General features: G+C 45.6%; 1 protein-coding gene across 1 annotated transcript in view; it reads left to right on the top strand.

Annotated features, from left to right (window-relative positions):
• Window positions 1–17,522, top strand: part of LOC148518849 (alpha-2-macroglobulin-like) — a 177,233-nt gene that overhangs the window by 62,372 nt on the left and 97,339 nt on the right. The window contains exons 12-14 of the mRNA XM_088476972.1: window positions 11,680–11,746; window positions 14,765–14,910; window positions 15,224–15,373. Of these exons, the coding sequence (XP_088333098.1) occupies window positions 11,680–11,746; window positions 14,765–14,910; window positions 15,224–15,373 (363 nt within the window). The remainder of the gene's footprint in view (window positions 1–11,679; window positions 11,747–14,764; window positions 14,911–15,223; window positions 15,374–17,522) is intronic.

Genomic DNA, 17,522 nt, shown 5'->3' with positions numbered 1-17,522 from the left:
GATGTCAGTGGGGCCGGACTCAGACGGTAGGCGTTCCCATGAGAACGCCTCCGTCTGGTAGCCACGCCCCCGGCACGCCCACCAAAGGGGGCGTGCTGTCACTCACCATCGACAGCACGCCCCCTTTGGTGCGAGACCCATAACGACGGCTTGGCCGTCGTTATTCGGGTCTCGCGCATGCGCACGACGGAGCTCCCTCAGTCGTGCGCATGCGCAATTTGGCACCATCGACCCACTTGCGAGCGTCCTGCACTCGCGAGCGGGTGTGAATCAGCCCCACTGTTCATGCGTGGGTCTCTAGGAATATGGCACATTTCTGTACTGTTCATGCGTGGGTCTTTGGGAAAATGGCGCCCGATGCAAGTAGACTGGCACTGCACCAGAGTACACAGGGCCTGATACAGAGCCGAACGCTCTGACCAGAGCGCTCGCTCTGAATCAGCGTCCTCCTCCCTCAACTTGGAGCGGCCTAATAGATGCTCGCATAGCTGTGGGTTACCACCCACAGCTATAGCGAGCGTCCATGATGATGGTCGCGATGGTCAAGACCATTGCGACCATCGGGCTTTCGACGAGACCATGCGGTAGGGTCTCGGTGACCGCAAGCCCTGGAGTGATTTTGGCTCTATAAGAGCCAAAATCACTCCCACTGACATCCCTACTGATGTCAGTGGGGCCGGACTCAGACGGTAGGCGTTCCCATGGGAACGCCTCCGTCTGGTAGCCACGCCCCCGGCACGCCCACCAAAGGGGGCGTGCTGTCACTCACCATCGACAGCACGCCCCCTTTGGTGCGAGACCCATAACGACGGCTTGGCCGTCGTTATTCGGGTCTCGCGCATGCGCACGACGGAGCTCCCTCAGTCGTGCGCATGCGCAATTTGGCACCATCGACCCACTTGCGAGCGTCCTGCGCTCGCGAGCGGGTGTGAATCAGCCCCACTGTTCATGCGTGGGTCTCTAGGAATATGGCACATTTCTGTACTGCGCATGCTTGGACCTCTAGGAATATGGCACATTTCTGTACAGTTCATGCTTGGGTCTCTAGGAATATGGCACATTTCTGTACTGTGCATGTGCGGGTCTCTGGGAAAATGGCGCCCGATGCAAGTAGACTGGCACTGCACCAGAGTACACTGTTCATGCGTGGGTCTCTAGGAATATGGCTCATTTCTGTACTGCGCATTTGCAAATCTCCAGAGAGCTAGTTGAGCAGCGCTGATGCAGAACTCTAGAGAGCGACGGGCTCTCCATCGCTCTGGGTCTCGCACAGGGTTGTCTTAACAGCAGTGTGGGCCCTGGGCAAATCAATGCACTGGGGCCCCTATCCACCCATTCACGGGAAAAAAATTAAAATGGCCAATAAAATTAAACCCTCCTGCATGCCAATCAGACCTCCCACACATGCAGAGAGACTCTGTCTGACTGGTCTGAAGCTGGCGGATGAAGTGAAACTGGGACTGAGGTGAGTACTTGCGGCTGTAGGGGGGCGGGTTGGTGGGCCCCTACAAGCTACGGGCCCTTGGGCAACTGCCCAACAAGCCCAATGGAAGAGATGGCCCTGGTCTTGCACAAAAGGGGGCGTGCTGTCGATGTTGATTGACAGCACGCCCCCTTTGGTGGGTGTGCCGGGAGCGTGCCTGCCAGACGGAGGCGTTCCCATGGGAACGCCTACCGTCTGAAGCCGGCCCCACTGACATCACTAGTGATGTCAGTGGGAGTGATTTTGGCTCTGATAGAGCCAAAATCACTCCAGGACTTGCGGCAGCGAGACCCTACCGCAGGGTCTCCGTCGCAAGCCCAATGGTCGCGATGGTCAAGACCATCGCGACCATCATCATGGACACTCGCATATGCTGTGGGTGATCACCCAGGGCTGTTGAGAGCGCTGCCGGGCCCCGGTATAGAGGGGCGTGGCCTAATCGCAGGAGGCGTGGCCACGCCCCCTCGAATAAAAAAGGAGAAAAAGGTATACATTTGCAGCGCCGCACGCCGGAGGGGGGCGCTGCGAGCCCCTCAGCCCGGCGCAAAGCCAGGGGGGGCGCGATCAGTGTGATCGCTCCCCCCCTCAGGCATAGGAGATTGCTCGCAGCTGCTAAGCAGCAGCCACAGCAATCTCCCACTGCATCTCAGCACACGCTGTGTGCTGGGAGATAGTGAGGAGGGAGGGGGGTCGGCGCCGGACCCGGGCCCCTCTGGAAGCCCGGGCCCGGGTAAATTGTACCCGCTCCCCCCCCTCTCGGCGCCCCTATGGTCACCCACAGCTATGCGAGCGGCCAGGACGCCGCTCCATTTTCAGGGAGGAGGGCCCTGATTCAGAGCGAGCGCTCTGGTCAGAGCGTTCAGCTCTGAATCAGGCCCATAGTCAGACATTCTCTCATAAAGTCATTCAAGATGCCTGTAATAGATGTTCAGTTGTATGTATTCATTTGCTAGATTAGAGCTTTAAAATTCTTCATCACCTTGTGTATATTCCTAATGATGTTCTTCAGATCCTTTAACATGTTAAGCAGAATATCCCTGTTCAAAACTGATGACGCTCAATTGGTGTGAAATAATCAGTAAAGGAAAAAAGATGGAAAAAAGATTGACAATGCAAGGAATTAGTATACAGTATAAAAGAAAATGTAGAGGATTATGTTTAATGCAGGCAGAACACTTTAATAAAATTATAGTCTCAAGATAAAAGAATATATATTTATATACTGGACTTTTTGGGTCATGATTTTCATTAGTACATTGCTGCAAAACAGCTACTGAAATATGAGATTTACATGTGAAAATCCGGGAATGTAGTCAGGTTACCGGAAGCTGGCATCCCGGCAACCAGAATCCTGACACTGACAGCTCGACATGGGACTAACGATAGGCGTCGAAATCCAGACTCCTATCATTAGCCCCACAATGAAATCCTGATGCCCAGCATACCAAACGAAGGTAAACTGGTTGTCTTCAGTTGTAGCTGCCCCCGGTCCGTCGGTTTTGATCCGTCAGTCTTCCACTGTTGGGATTTTGACCCAGCTGCTATTAAAGCGCCGGGATTACATATCAATTCCAATATCAGTGTAAAAGGTGTATTTACTAGGCCCTTAATGGACCTGTCACGGCCAGGGTATTTCAGCATGGCGCTAGGCGGGTGTTACCTGTGAGGTCGTTGTGATGCGGGCAGTCTGGTGGTGGAGCTGGTGTCTGTTTGGTTGCGCGCATTGTTGTGCGGGCCTGTTGTCACTGCGCTGGTAAGGCCTGACGGCGTCCCCGTTCCGTTTTGCATGGGCGCCGCCATTTTGCCTTCTGGCCATGTGATGCGGCTGGCCAATCCTGGTGAGTTACATGTTCCCTCCGGCCAGTAACAGCACGGCATGGGGTATTTAGGAAGGGTCAGTGCCTTCCTTCTTTGCCAGTGCAACGTGTATCTCAGCCTAGCTGAGAGGGAGTTCTCTATACTTATCCTGTTCCTGTGAAATTCGCTGTCTGCCAGTCTGCCTGTCAGCTCCTAGCCTCCGCTGGACTACCCCGCTTCCTCCACCACCCTTACCCATACCTGAGTGCCTGAGCCTGCTGACATCCTGCTCATTTGCCTTAGTTCACTACCTGTTTACCTGGCTTATTATTTTCCTGCATCACTGGTTGATTATTCCAGTCTCACTACCTGCACACCTGGACAGTTCTAATTGTTTCTACTTTGACATTAACCCATTACTCCCACCACAGAACTCTAGTGCATGTTTATATATACCTGGACTTTTATTTACTTCCATATTTTATGTCTACTCAAGCACCTATTAAAAAACCTAGTTTTATATTCAATCCCGCTTCTGTGATCGCTCCTGCTACCACCCAGGATCCACAAACAACCCAGAACATAACAGTTTGCACTGGCCCCATGGAACTGGCCACGGATCAGGAGTCAGGAGTGGATTTGTTCCGGTGCATTTCTGGTCGTTTAGAAAATCTAGAAAACATGCTGCATCAATTGGCTCAATTCCTGCAAGAGATGTCTAAGTGACAGGATAGTTTACAAACTTCCTTTTCTACCCCTGGGGTACCAGCAACCACATCCGCATCAGCGTCTGGGAATTCAGGAGGCAGATCATCTCCCCGCTTACATCTTCCTTTACCAAGTAAATTTGACGGCAACCCTAAACTCTGCCAAGGATTCCTAAATCAGTGTGACATACATTTTACCCTGCAGCCTGACAACTTTCTAACTGCAAGAACTAAAGTGGCTTATATAGTCTCTCTGTTATGCCTGCCAGGCCTTGGAATGGGCTTCCCCACTCTGGGAGCGCTTAGATCCGCTGCTGGATAATTACGCAGGCTTTGTGTCATCCATCAGGAGGATTTTCGATGAACCTGAGCGTACTGTATCAGCATCATCAAACATCATGACACTGAGACAAGGCGTCCGTCCTGTCAGTCAATATGCCATGCAATATCAAATTTTAGCAACAGAACTCAAATGGAATGAGGAAGCCCTCAACTCGGCCTTCTGGCATGGGTTGTCAGACCGACTAAAGGATAATCTAGTCACTCAAGAACTTCCTACTAATCTGAACTACATGATTTCGTTGTGTATCAAAGTTGACCTACGCTTCAGGGAACGTCAGGCTGAAATACACAGAACTGACCGGCAAAGGTCAATTGCCCCCTCCATTTCTACCAGTCCCATTCCTTCTCCTACTGAAGAGGAGCCTATGCAAGTGAATCATACACACCTCTCCAAAGAAGAACGTCAGAGAAGAATGCAAAAGATCTTCTGTCTGTACTGCGGAGAGTCCGGTCACCTGCTGATCTCCTGCCCCCGTAAACCGGGAAATGCCAAATCCTAACTGACCCTGGAGACATCAAGTTAGGAGTTATGAGCCCGTCTGCAAAAATTAAAGATTTCACGATTACCCTAGCTTTAGTTCTTAAACCCAAACCTGTCTTTGCTACTACTCTACTTGACTCGGGAGCAGCCGGAAACGTCTAGTTTCATAGATAAATTTCAGATTCCTTGTTTTTCTCTCAACCATGCCATCTCTCTGACCTCTATAGACGGACGCCCTCTAACTAACGGTATAGTCACCAAGGAGACTCAACCAGTATTGGTCCGAATTGGGGCACTTCATTCTGAGTCCTTAAAATTCCTGGTGATATTGGAGGCCTCTCAAGAAATTGTTCTTGGTCTACCCTGGTTGCGTCAACATAATCCCAGGATAGATTGGAGTTCTATGCAGATTCTGTCATGGGGTATGGACTGTCAGAAATCCTGTATTCCAAAAATTCGACCTGTAAGAAAGACAGTTCCATTAGTTTCTTCTGCCATTCCCAAGGAATATCAGATGTTTGCCGACATGTTTTCTGAGCAGCAAGCAAATATTTTACCTCCTCATAGGGAATGGGACTGTCCAATTGATTTGATACCTGATAAGATACCACCTGGTGGTCGTACTTATCCGCTGTTCTTGCCTGAGACTCAAGCCATGACCGAGTACATCTGGGACAACCTGGCAAAGGGGTTCATTTGCCCCTCTACTTCACCTGCCGGAGCTGGATTTTTCTTCGTTGGCAAGAAGGACTGTGGTTTCAGACCATGTATCGATTATCGAGGCCTTAATGACATTACTGTAAAGAATCGATACCCTCTTCCCCTGATTACTGAGTTGTTTGATAGGGTCAAGGGCTCTGTCATTTTTTCTAAATTAGATCTGAGAGGGGCTTACAATCTCATTCGTACTCGAGCTGGCGATGAATGGAAGACCGCTTTTAATACCAGAGATGGACATTTCGAATATTTAGTAATGCCTTTTGGATTGTGCAATGCCCCTGCTGTCTTTCAGAGTTTCGTTAATGAGATTTTCCGGGACCTGTTATATGTTTCAGTTGTTGTCTATCTGGACGATATACTGATTTTTTCATCCTCTGTAGCTAAACATCATGAACATGTTAAAGAAGTTTTGACCCGTTTGAGAGAGAACCACCTTTATTGCAAACTGGAGAAGTGTGTCTTTGGAGTGCCCAGTGTACCTTTTCTCGGCTATGTAATTTCTGGCTCCAGTTTGGAAATGGACCCCAAAAAGGTACAAGCAATTCTGGATTGGACCTGACCTCAGACACTGAAAAACATCCAGAGATTGTTGGGCTTCGCCAATTATTATAGATGCTTCATTAAGGGATTTTCTACATTGCTGGCTCCCATTACAGCCTTGACCCGCAAAGGTGCTAATCCTGCCCAATGGTCACCTGAGGCAGAGTCCGCTTTTCATCTTCTAAAACAGGCCTTTATCTCAGTACCAGTTCTTCGACAACCAGATCTGGACAGGCCTTTTTTTGGAAGTAGACCCATCATCTGAAGCTGTGGGAGCAGTCCTGTCTCAATGTTATGAGGACAATCGAGTCCATCCTTGTGGGTTCTTTTCTAAAAAATTCTCACCTGCCGAAAGGAACTACGCCATAGGTGAGCAAGAACTACTAGCTGTAAAGTTGGCGTTGAAGGAATGGAGATATTTGCTAGATGGAGCTAAGTTTTCATTTACTGTATTTACGGACCATAGAAATCTCCTATTTCTCAAAAACCTTCAATGTGTGAGTCCTCGTTTGGCCCGCTGGGCAATATTCTTTGCTAGGTTTCAGTTCACACTGACCTTCCGGTCTGGAGCACTTAATCAGAAGTCTGATGCCCTATCGAGATCTCTCCTCTGTGATGATCAATCTGAAAATCAAAGCAATACCCCTGTCTTGGAATCAAGAGTTTTTGCCACATTACAGGTTCAGCCTCCTACAGGAAAATCATTTGTGGCCCTGGAATTAAGGAAGCGGCTTCTCACTTGGGCACATTCCTCTCGCTTCGCAGGGCTCTCAGGCACTCTGAAGACTTTGGAGTTCCTGAAAATACACTATTGGTGGCCTTCTATGAAGGCAGATATAATGGATTTTATCTCTTCCTGCTCCTCCTGTGCCCAGCATAAATCATCACGACAAGCTCCAGCTGGGGAATTGCTTCCACTACCCACTCCATCACGTCCATGGACGCATCTCTCCACGGATTTCATCACAGACCTGCCAGTCTCTCAAGGCTTCAATACTATCTGGGTTGTAATAGACCGATTCTCTAAGATGGTCCACTATATACCTTTGAAGAAGTTACCTTCTGCTCCTGACCTGGCACAGTTGTTCGTCCAACACATATTTCGTCTTCATGGCCTTCCTGCTGAAATTGTCTCTGACCGTGGTGTGCAGTTTACTGCAAAATTCTGGAGGGCTTTGCGTTCTGTTCTTCAAGTGAAGTCAAACTTTTCCACGGCCTACCATCCGCAAAGCAACGGCTCCACCGAGAGAGTTAATCAAGATCTAGAGACTTTCTTAAGAATTTTTCTGACATCTTCCCAGGACAATTGGACTGCCTTGCTGCCATGGGCCGAGTTTGCACATAATGCTTCCTACCACTCGTCAACTAACCAAACACCATTTCAGGTTGTTTATGGCCTTCATCCTCGTGTTCCCGAATTCTGAAGCCTGCCTGTTTTTGATGTTCCGTGGAGGACACGGTGCAGAAATTTGCTGCCATCTGGACTCAAGTACGGTCTGATTTGTTGAAGGCATCCTCTCGCTATAAGACCCAGGCCGATAGGAAGCGTAGAATAGTTCCACGCATGCAAGTTGGAAGCCAGGTCTGGTTGTCCACCCAGAATCTTCGTCTGAGAGTTCCTTCAATGAAATTTGCACCACGCTTCATTGGTCCCTTCACCATAACAGAAGTCATTAATCCAGTGGCCTATCGTCTACAGTTACCCCATACCTAAAAATCCCTAATTCCTTCTATGTTTCCTTATTAAAGCCCCTAGTTCTGAATAGGTTCCATGGTGCTCTACCTGCTTCTCCTCGAGTACAGACGGAGAGAGGAGTTGAGTTTGAGGTCGCCCAGGTCTTGGACTCTCGTCTAAGCAGAGGTCATCTACAGTATTTGCTAGACTGGAAAGGTTACGGTCCAGAGGAACGTTGCTGGACCGATGCTCGTGATGTCCATGCTCATCAGATTTCATTCTGCCCATCCAGAGAAGCCTGGTGAGTGTCCTGAGGCCACTCCAAAAGGGGGGGTACTGTCATGGCCAGGGTATTTCAGCATGGCGCTAGGCGGGTGTTACCTGTGAGGTTGTTGTGGCGCAGGCTGTCTGGTGGTGGAGCTGGTGTCTAGCAGGGGGCTTTGGCTGTGTGCGTTGTTGTGCGGGCCTGTTGTCACTCTGCGCTGGTAAGGCCTGGCGGCATCTCCGTTCCATTTGGCATGGGCACCGCCATTTTGCCTTTAGGCTGGACTACCCCGCTTCCTCCACCACCCTTGCCCATACCTGAGTGCCTGAGCCTGCTGACATCCTGCTCATTTGCCTTAGTTCACTACCTGCATACCTTGCTTATTATTTTCCTGCATCACTGGTTGATTATTCCAGTCTCACTACCTGCACACCTGGACAGTTCTAATTGTTTCTACTTGGACATTAACCCAATACTCCCACAACAGAACTCTAGTGCATGTTTATATATACCTGGACTTTTATTTACTGTAATATTTTATGTCTATTCAAACACCTAAAGGAAAACCTAGTTTTATATTCAAACCCGCTTCTGTGATCGCTCCTGCTACCACCCCGGGTCCACAAACAACCCAGAACATAACAAGACCAATGTAATAGGTAGTTTGTTTTTTACAGTGCTGAGATTTAATTGTGATAGCAGTTAGATTTAAAGAGGCAGTGTTATTTTAGTAAAAAAAATGGTTAGTTTTGACTTAGTAAAAAATTGTAATTTTAAATCTGACAGCTAACTTATCAAGATCTCAGAATGTTCAAAAACCTGCCGCCTATGACATTTGGCCCTAATTCTCCAACTAGAAACAACTTAGCCTCACTGTTGGCTCCTCTGGGAGATAATAGTTCTCACTTGAGTGTGCCGAGCAGGGCAACGCTAATGCATTTCATTTACCTAGACTTTTTCAAAACTACTTTTATGAGTTCTACTGAGGCAAACTCCTTCCTCTCAATCAATTATTCAGTTTTGTAAACATATATGTAGTAGTAGCTGAAAAAAACTATTTTTATTAACATCTTGAAACACTAAGCCAATCCTTTTAACATTATAACCATTTGAAAAGATCTTAAATCCCTGTAAAATTTACCAGTATCTGCACAATAAATTACATATAAAACCCTGCCTCTTTTTTACCCTTTTGCTTTGGTATGAACCATAAATGGGAAACCATCAATGGACATCCATGCTGTGTGACAGAGTGGGTGATGGGTCCATTAGTGCAAAGGAAGGACTAGTTGCTTACTGGGCACCTGTGCCAGTAAAAGAGAAAGAAACATTGTTGACTCTCTGCTATCAATGGAGGAGAATCATTAGATCTCCTGCACCAGTGCAAACCATCAATGCAATACAGGGCCATAACTTGGGTGGTGAGACATGTGCCATGGCACAGAGCACCACAGGGCAGGGGGCACTGTTCGGGCCTGTTCATTTTCTATTTATAATCATTCTAACTTGTAGCTTCCACTTCTTTTATCCCTGGCATCTCCTGGCCAACAATATCTCCTCCTTGGCCGACCCCCTACATTTCACCATCTCCCCAAGCACCTTCAGGCACATCCTCTTTTATTTATAACACACATTTTAAAATAATGTAATACCCAGGACTTGAACCTATCACCTCACACTGCATACATTACACATGGATCTGTACCTGGATAACAGTGGTACAAAGGGATTGGTGCCCCTTCATCTTCATCAGGGACAAATCAGATTTGTCATGGCCCTTCCCCATGAGGCCACAACACTTTTTTGGGGTGCATCTTATGTCCCTATTTGGAAAAGATAACAATTGATAACAATTGTCCAGTCGTGCATTTGCATAGTGCTTTGGATCCTCTAACCGGTTTTGCTCCTGTATAGAGGGAGCTTTTTTCAAAGAGTCCCTCTTTACAGGAGCGAAACTGGTTAGAGGATCCAAAGCCCTACGCAAATGCATGACTGTACAATTGTTATCTTAGTGCATTCGCTCCTTTGCCATCGTTGAAACTGGTTGCCACATACTTTTTATTGTTGTTGCTGTCCACTTGGGGAATCCTCCATACCATCTGGAATTTAGAGGCTTATGGCGTCCACTTCCAGCGTCAACATATGTGGTCCAGGCAGACTCCCGCAGGTGGAAACACGAGCGGCCTGCAATTGCAGCCGTTGCACCTCTCTTTACAGCATGGGGGTGTTCAGGACTGCCTATTCCCGTACAGCATACTGAGTGCTGACTACTAACATTAGTGGAGAGTGGTGACTATACAAGTTTTCATATTTCCATTTGTATTTTCATCTGTGGCTTAAAACCAGGAGCGATATCTTATGAATATATGGACTGAGTCCTTTTAAAACAGGGGTCAGGGAACTTTTTTACCTTTTACCCCAAAATATATGTAGATACGCCAACGTTACCCCCTTGATTTGAAAGGAAGGAAATCATATAGTTGTGCCCCTGTAGTAGTGCCCCCATATAATGCCCCTGTAGTAGTGCCCCCATATAGTGCCCCTGTAGTGCCCCCATATAATGCTCTTGTAGTAGTGCCCCCATAGTTGTGCCGCTGTAGTAGTGCCCCTGTAGTAGTGCCCCCTTATAATGCCCCTGTAGTAGTGCCCCCATATAGTGCCCCTGTAGTAGTGCCCCCATATAATGCCCCTGTAGTGCCCCCATATAATGCTCCTGTAGTAGTGCCCCCATATAATGCCCCTGTAGTGCCGCTTGTACAAAAAAAACCACTTACCTTAATCCCTGCTCCTGCATCCGCTGCCGTCCTGTCTGCCCGGCTGCTCCTCAGAACTATGGGAGAGACGTCATAGTGTGCATGGCGAGAGGCGGAAGCTGGAGTTCAGAAGAGAACTCCAGCCTCCGGCTAACGCGGCACTGCAGGGAAGGAGCCGGGTGCCCACTGGTAATAACATCTCAGCGGGCGTCCGGCTTAGAGCCTCCCTGCAGCACAGCCGGGCATGCATATGAATCATTATTTATTATTGAATGATTCATAAGTATGCCTGGCTGTCCGTCCATTACCCCCAGGAATTTCATTTTTACCCCATGTGGGGTAATTTACCCCTGTTCCCCGACCACTGTTTTAAAAGCACAGTGCTATTCACATATTAGACTTGGAGATCTCCATAGAGTTATTGTGATCATTATAGTTGTTTTGTTGGTTGTACGTATTTTTTTATATGCGGTATTTGTTGGTATTTATGTGTTACATGTCTAAATATTAATGTTTACATTATGGCTAGTCATATTCTAGTCTGAATAGTAAATTTACATTGCATGTAAAATATACTAATAATTATATATATATATATATATATATATATATATATATATATATATATATATATATATATATATTGGTGAATTTCAGACCCCCTGATTATTTTATTTTTATTTAATAATAAATGGTGTCTTGTTAGTGCAAATAGACCTTTCTCTGTGTAAGTGCTGTACACAAAGTAATCTAAAAGGTAACTGAATTCCAGAGAGAAAAAGTGAAAATAAAGTCCTGCACTAGCTTTCACCTGGGTGTCCCACGATGGTGAACATGAGGGCGTTGTTTGTAAATACATACACACATATATGTAAAAATGGGTAATGTAGCTAATGTTACTTGTTTTTTTGTTTAGGGTGTTTCCAGATCATCTATAAAACTTACTGGACAGTTAGAAATTCCAACAAAGAATATAGATGAGGGTAAGAAATTACATCTACAGTATACTATGCTTCTATTTTCTTGTAACTAAGGCTATCTGTGTGTAATATATAAACTGTATATGTGTTAATTTTGTTGGACTGTTTGGGTGCACCATACATTAAAAAATTCCTATTTTTAGGCACAATCTAGTGAAAAATAGAAATACAAAAACACAAAATTTTAAAAGTCTCAAAATTAAGATGCACAGGACATCTAGTACACAATTACAGAAAGTATGTATATAAATAAAACAAAATCTGAAAATAAATATATATTAAAAAAGAGGCATTGAGAAAGATGATATGGTGTAAAAAGGATAAAGGCATAACAAGTGAAAGAAAATAAGTGATACAAGAAATGTATTAAGAATGAGATATAGGGGTAAATTTACTAAGATGGGAGTTCTGTTTAAGAAGTGATGTTGCCCATAGCAACCAATCAGATTCTACTTCTCATTTATCTAGCACCTTCTAGAAGATAATACCTGGAATCTGATTGGTTGCTATGGGCAACGTCACTTCTTAATAGAACTCCCATCGTAGTAAATTTACCCCATAGTATGGAAAAGTGAGAGGGCTAGTTTAAAACAGGAGGAATAACTGGAAGTGGCCATTATTTATTATTTATTTATTACCAGTTATTTATATAGCTCACACATATTTCCGCATCGCTTTACAGAGAATATTTGCACATTCACATCAGTCCCTGTCCCAGTGGAGCTTACAATCTATATACTCTACCACATGCTCACACGGTATCGGTATGATATACTCTACGTAGGTCCGGTGGCTCAAATCCTGACACCAGAAGACCGGCAGCAGTGAAGAACCCGACAGCTCCAAAGGTAAGTATTTACTATCCCTACTCCCCCCCCATAACCCTAACCCTCCTTTTGGGATACCTAACCCTAACCTCCCTCCCTAGTGCCTAACCTTAACCCCCCTCTAAGTTCCTAACCCTAACCCCCCTTCCCGTAGCCTAAACCTAACCCTCCCGGGGGGGTGCCTAACCCTAAGTCACCCCGGGAGCCCTAAAACCTAACCATCCCTCCCCACGGCTGTCCGCGCCCGGCGCACAGCTTACCTTCTTTCAGGATGCCAGGCGTCGGGCTCCTGACGTAGGTCTAATGACAGGTGTCAGGATTTCGACGCCTGTCATTAGTACCTTGCTGGGATTTGTCAGTCGGGAAGCCGGTGCATCCCGCTCACACACATACACTCTAGGGTTAATTTTTGTTGGGAGCCAATTAACCTTCTAGTATAATTTTTTGGAGTGTAAGAGGAAAAAAAAGAGTACCCGGAGGAACTCCTAAACAAGCACAGAGAGAATATACAAACTCCAAATATGGATGTGCATTCACTTTGTGAATAAAGTACGGAACTCATTTACAATATTTAGGGGCGGCATATGAGAAGTCTTATACACTCTTATTGGGTCTACAATTAAGAATGCAAAATAATATACTGTATGTAACCCCTCACTGCCATTTGTGCTAATGTCAGAGGTGAGTGGGGTTAATGTAGGAATGTCCATTATGCTGTCAGTTATAAGGTGAAATGAAGTAGCTTGCCATGGCAACCTAAAGGGAGCTATAGATGGCAGTCAGGCAAGCAGAGTGCCAGTGGGAGCTGAGGTACCGTAGTTGCCCACTGAGGAGGGAGCTGCTGAGTATATGAGAGCCCCATAAGAGTGGAAGGTCTGTTTTCTGCCTTTACAAAGAGGAACAATTTACAGGGGCAGAAACTGAGGGGGGAGTGAAGAGCTGAGGTCAGGGAGCCAGCTACAGGGGCCGTGAAGAGAGAGATAGGCCGCAGAGCCTGTCAGGGGGCGCTTTGTTTATGCCTTAACCTGGGAGCACACCATATAATATATCATACGATATATCATTCCGATGTGGATCTCAACAATATATCATACACATTGTATAGTGTGTATGCCTGATCCATCGTTGCCAGCCATCGTTCATTGAATCATCCCATCACCAGTAATCATAGCAATGCCCAGAGCATCCTCCACCACTGTAAGGGTCGTGGTGTACACACCTGAAGCATTCTAAGATGCCCCAGACGGCACTGCTGCAGAAATTCTGGCTGCAGGATGTCGTTACAGGCATCTTACTAGCCAGATTCAGGGGCCGTGGGTGAGCAGCGACCGCACAGCTCACACGTTCCTAGTTATGGCCCTTCCTTTTATCACACAACTATACAAGTGAAGAATCAAGCTACTAGCACTATCATGACCCTGGTCCAATGACTTATTTTTAAAAATTTGGAAACAAGCACAGACATAATATTGGCCACAATTCAGTGACTCAATTGTAAACAAAAATGCAGTTTTAAGGTTTACAATTTAAATTAGTATTCATAGTGTATGTGTGTGCGCGCGTAGGTTGAGTGCATTGGTGATTGACTACTACGGTCATTTATAAAGTTTATTAAAAATAATTTGTTTAAACAAAAAATTGGGCTGCCCAAATGGTAAGTTTGTAACTGATGGTTTGGCTATTTTAGGTCAGCAAAGAGTTGATAATGTATTTTGAAAGGAGGGTATACAGGAACATGGTGACAAATAGCATTATACAGTAGGTTATGACTCATTTATAAAGGCAGGATTTTGTGGCAGAAATAACGGTGGTTGAGTTATAGACCAGGATTCCTTGTTGTGACATACTAAGTCTAGTGGGGGGGTGGGGGGGTGTTCTAGGCATAGCTAGTTTTGTAAGAGACACCTAACTTTGCATTAAATAAGTACAGGTGCAAGTAAAAATGTAGGAAAGTCATCATGAGTAGTAACTGCATAAATGAAGGACAACCATCCTTTAAAATTCTGATTCTCATCACCTCTTATGTATATCTTCATCCTCTTCCATCTGTGATTCCATCTGTGATGAGCCTAAGTAAATTAAGACATGTTGGGCTACTTCATGTCACAACGTTTGTGTTATTAAGTACACCCATTTCTTTCCTATTATTGTCCATACTGTCCTTCTAATGTTAATACCTGTCTCCTTTATACAGTTATAATCGGCGAGGCCTCTTTTACGCTTCCTCTGATTGTTGACTTCTCTCCGACCTTTTACATTATTGGCTACATTTTGCTGCCAGATGGAGATATTGTAACAGATATGGTTAAATTAAGCATGCAGAGATGTTTCAAGAATAAAGTGAGTCCCATAATACAAACAATACATTTATGCTACTGTACAAAGAAAATAACAAAACTTGATAACAAAGCATGCACTTTGAAGACCTAGGTTTAAGTACAGGTACATCTAGCAGGACTATGTATATTCTAACAATTATTTTTTTTTATATAATAGTAATTAATGGATATCAGATATGCATGAATGTAATAGCAATTAAAAAGTAGTGTAATAATAAAGGTCAAAATGGCTATTTGACTTCTTTGTAAGCTTTACTTTATCCCACCTACACATAACACTAAGCTCATCTCCTACTATCTTTCTCTATTGCCAGGTGACACTCAAGTTCTCACCAGTTAGCGTTCTTCCTGGATCGGATTTGTCTTACCAAGTTCGGGCTGCTCCAGGTTCTCTCTGTGGACTGAGAGTGGTAGATAAGAGCGTGGTATTAATGAAACCTGAAAAAGAACTGAGCGCTGATAAAGTAATTGACACTCTATGTTGAACCGTCTATTTTTTGTTTTTACTAAGTAAAAGATGATGGCAAATGTAAGTTCCCTTATAAAAAAAATTAATAATTAGAAAATGTTGGGCCCTTCAAAGTTTAGGACCCAAGACAGTTGCCTTGTGTGCTTAGGCCTGGCTTGGTCATTACTAGTACCATACATATTAAGGTACAGGGTTACGTATATTGAACTGCCAGGCTAACAATATTCAAGATAAGAAAATGGCAGTCTAACCGAGCACCATGGGCTCTAAAATGTATATTTTACAGGGCAAACCTGCTGATAAGCCTTTTAAGGATATTTGTGAACATTTTACAGAATTAATGAAATCCCCTTAATCCAAAGCCACTAGCAATTGCTGAGATATTTTGGAATCATAGAGAATGTCAACACAGAGCAACCCCATAACAAAATATGTAGCTGAATTCAGGATATACCGCACCCAACCTCAGGGCATAAATATATGAGACAATGGGGGCACACTGACCTCCTCCATTGTTCCAGGTTCTGCTTTATGCAGCCCCAGAGCAGGAATAAGCAGGGATCCAAGAGGCTTTGTGCTGCAGTACTCCCTCTCCCAGGGCCCTCACTCTGAGTCCAGTCTCTAGAGGCGGATCTCCAGCAAGGAAACTGCACCATTGTACATGAATGAGGCAGGGCAGAGTCTGTGGTGCATGGCCATTCCATCCTTTGTTGGTTCTTCCCCCTCATTTACATAGGACCTGCTTCCTCTGCTGATATTTTGGGAATAGCAATAGCAAATACAGAAGACCCTGATCAGCAACAGGTAGTGTTTGTGGGCTGAGGTGTTAGTAGTTACTTGGGGAGGAGTGTATGTCTTGGTGCTGCTGCTGGGGTGTTGCCAGTGAAATCAGGGGAGTGAGTGGGTGTTTGGTTGCTGCTAGGGTGTTAGTAATGAATTCAGTAGGTGAGGAGAGTGTGTCTGGGTGCTGCTGGGGTGTTAGCAGTGAATGCATGGTGTGTTTGGGTGCTGCTGGGGTGTTGGCAGTAAATGCAGGGGTGGAGAGTATGAGTTTGTGTGCTGCTGGGGTGTTGGAATTGAATGCAGGGGGAGGAGAGTGTGTGACTGGGTGCTGCTGGGGTATTGTTAGTAAATTTGGTTTAGGGGGAGTGTGTGTGAGATCTGCTGGGATTTGGGTTTTGGTAGTGAATGCAAGCTTGGGGGGGCACCAACATCTCACCTCTGGTCTCCTCGTATGAACTTATGAACCTGCCCAAACTAGTAGACTTCGGGGTGTTTTCTCTAGTAGAATGAAGTGGGTGGGCCACACTGATACTATCAATTCTACAATAAATCCAGTTTTGCACATGGTGCAAAATTCCCTCTCTAGAAATCTTCACAATCTTATCAGTTGCGCAACTGTTCTATGATAACACCTGGGAACAAAAACATGTTTTTTTTTCTTGCCAAGGATTTAAGATCGGTGTGAGAGTACTCGCAGGTCCTATTTTCGCATTAGATCTTCGCTATAGCTGAATTGGCTCCAGTTTTCAAATTAATGAAAAATTTGAAAATTCAGTTATTTTCTCCACTTGAAGTATCTTACTATTCTAGGCCGCTTTACTTAACAGAATTGACTTAGTTTTGCTTTTTTAACAACTACCCTCTGTCAACAAAAACAAGAATTTGTTTTAATTGTAACAATGTAGCTGGTAGACACGTCTGAGACACAACACATTCAAATCTCCTCACTAACGCTGGGAGTAGGCGTGGCAGTACACTGCTGATCCTGCTGGGACATCCTTAGACCACGGCCACGCCTCCTCCCAGTATACAGAGAGGAGCTACACATAACACATTTATATCTCCTCACTAACGCTGGTAGGAGGCGTGGCAGTGCACTGCTGATCCTGCTGGGACATCCTTAGACCACAGCCACGCCTCCTCCCAGCATACAGAGAGGAGCTACACATAACACATTCATATCTCCTCACTAACGCTGGTAGGAGGCGTGGCAGTACACTGCTGATCCTGCTGGGACATCCTTAGACCACAGCCACGCCTCCTCCCAGTATACAGAGAGGAGCTACACATAACACATTTATATCTCCTCACTAACGCTGGTAGGAGGCATGGCCGTGCACTGCTGAGCCTGCTGGGAAATC

Source organism: Taudactylus pleione, unplaced genomic scaffold (genome assembly GCF_031769625.1).
Source record: "Taudactylus pleione unplaced genomic scaffold, aTauple2 ptg000198l, whole genome shotgun sequence".
Classification (NCBI taxonomy): Eukaryota; Metazoa; Chordata; class Amphibia; order Anura; family Myobatrachidae; genus Taudactylus; species Taudactylus pleione.
This window is presented reverse-complemented; position numbering and strand designations above follow the sequence as displayed.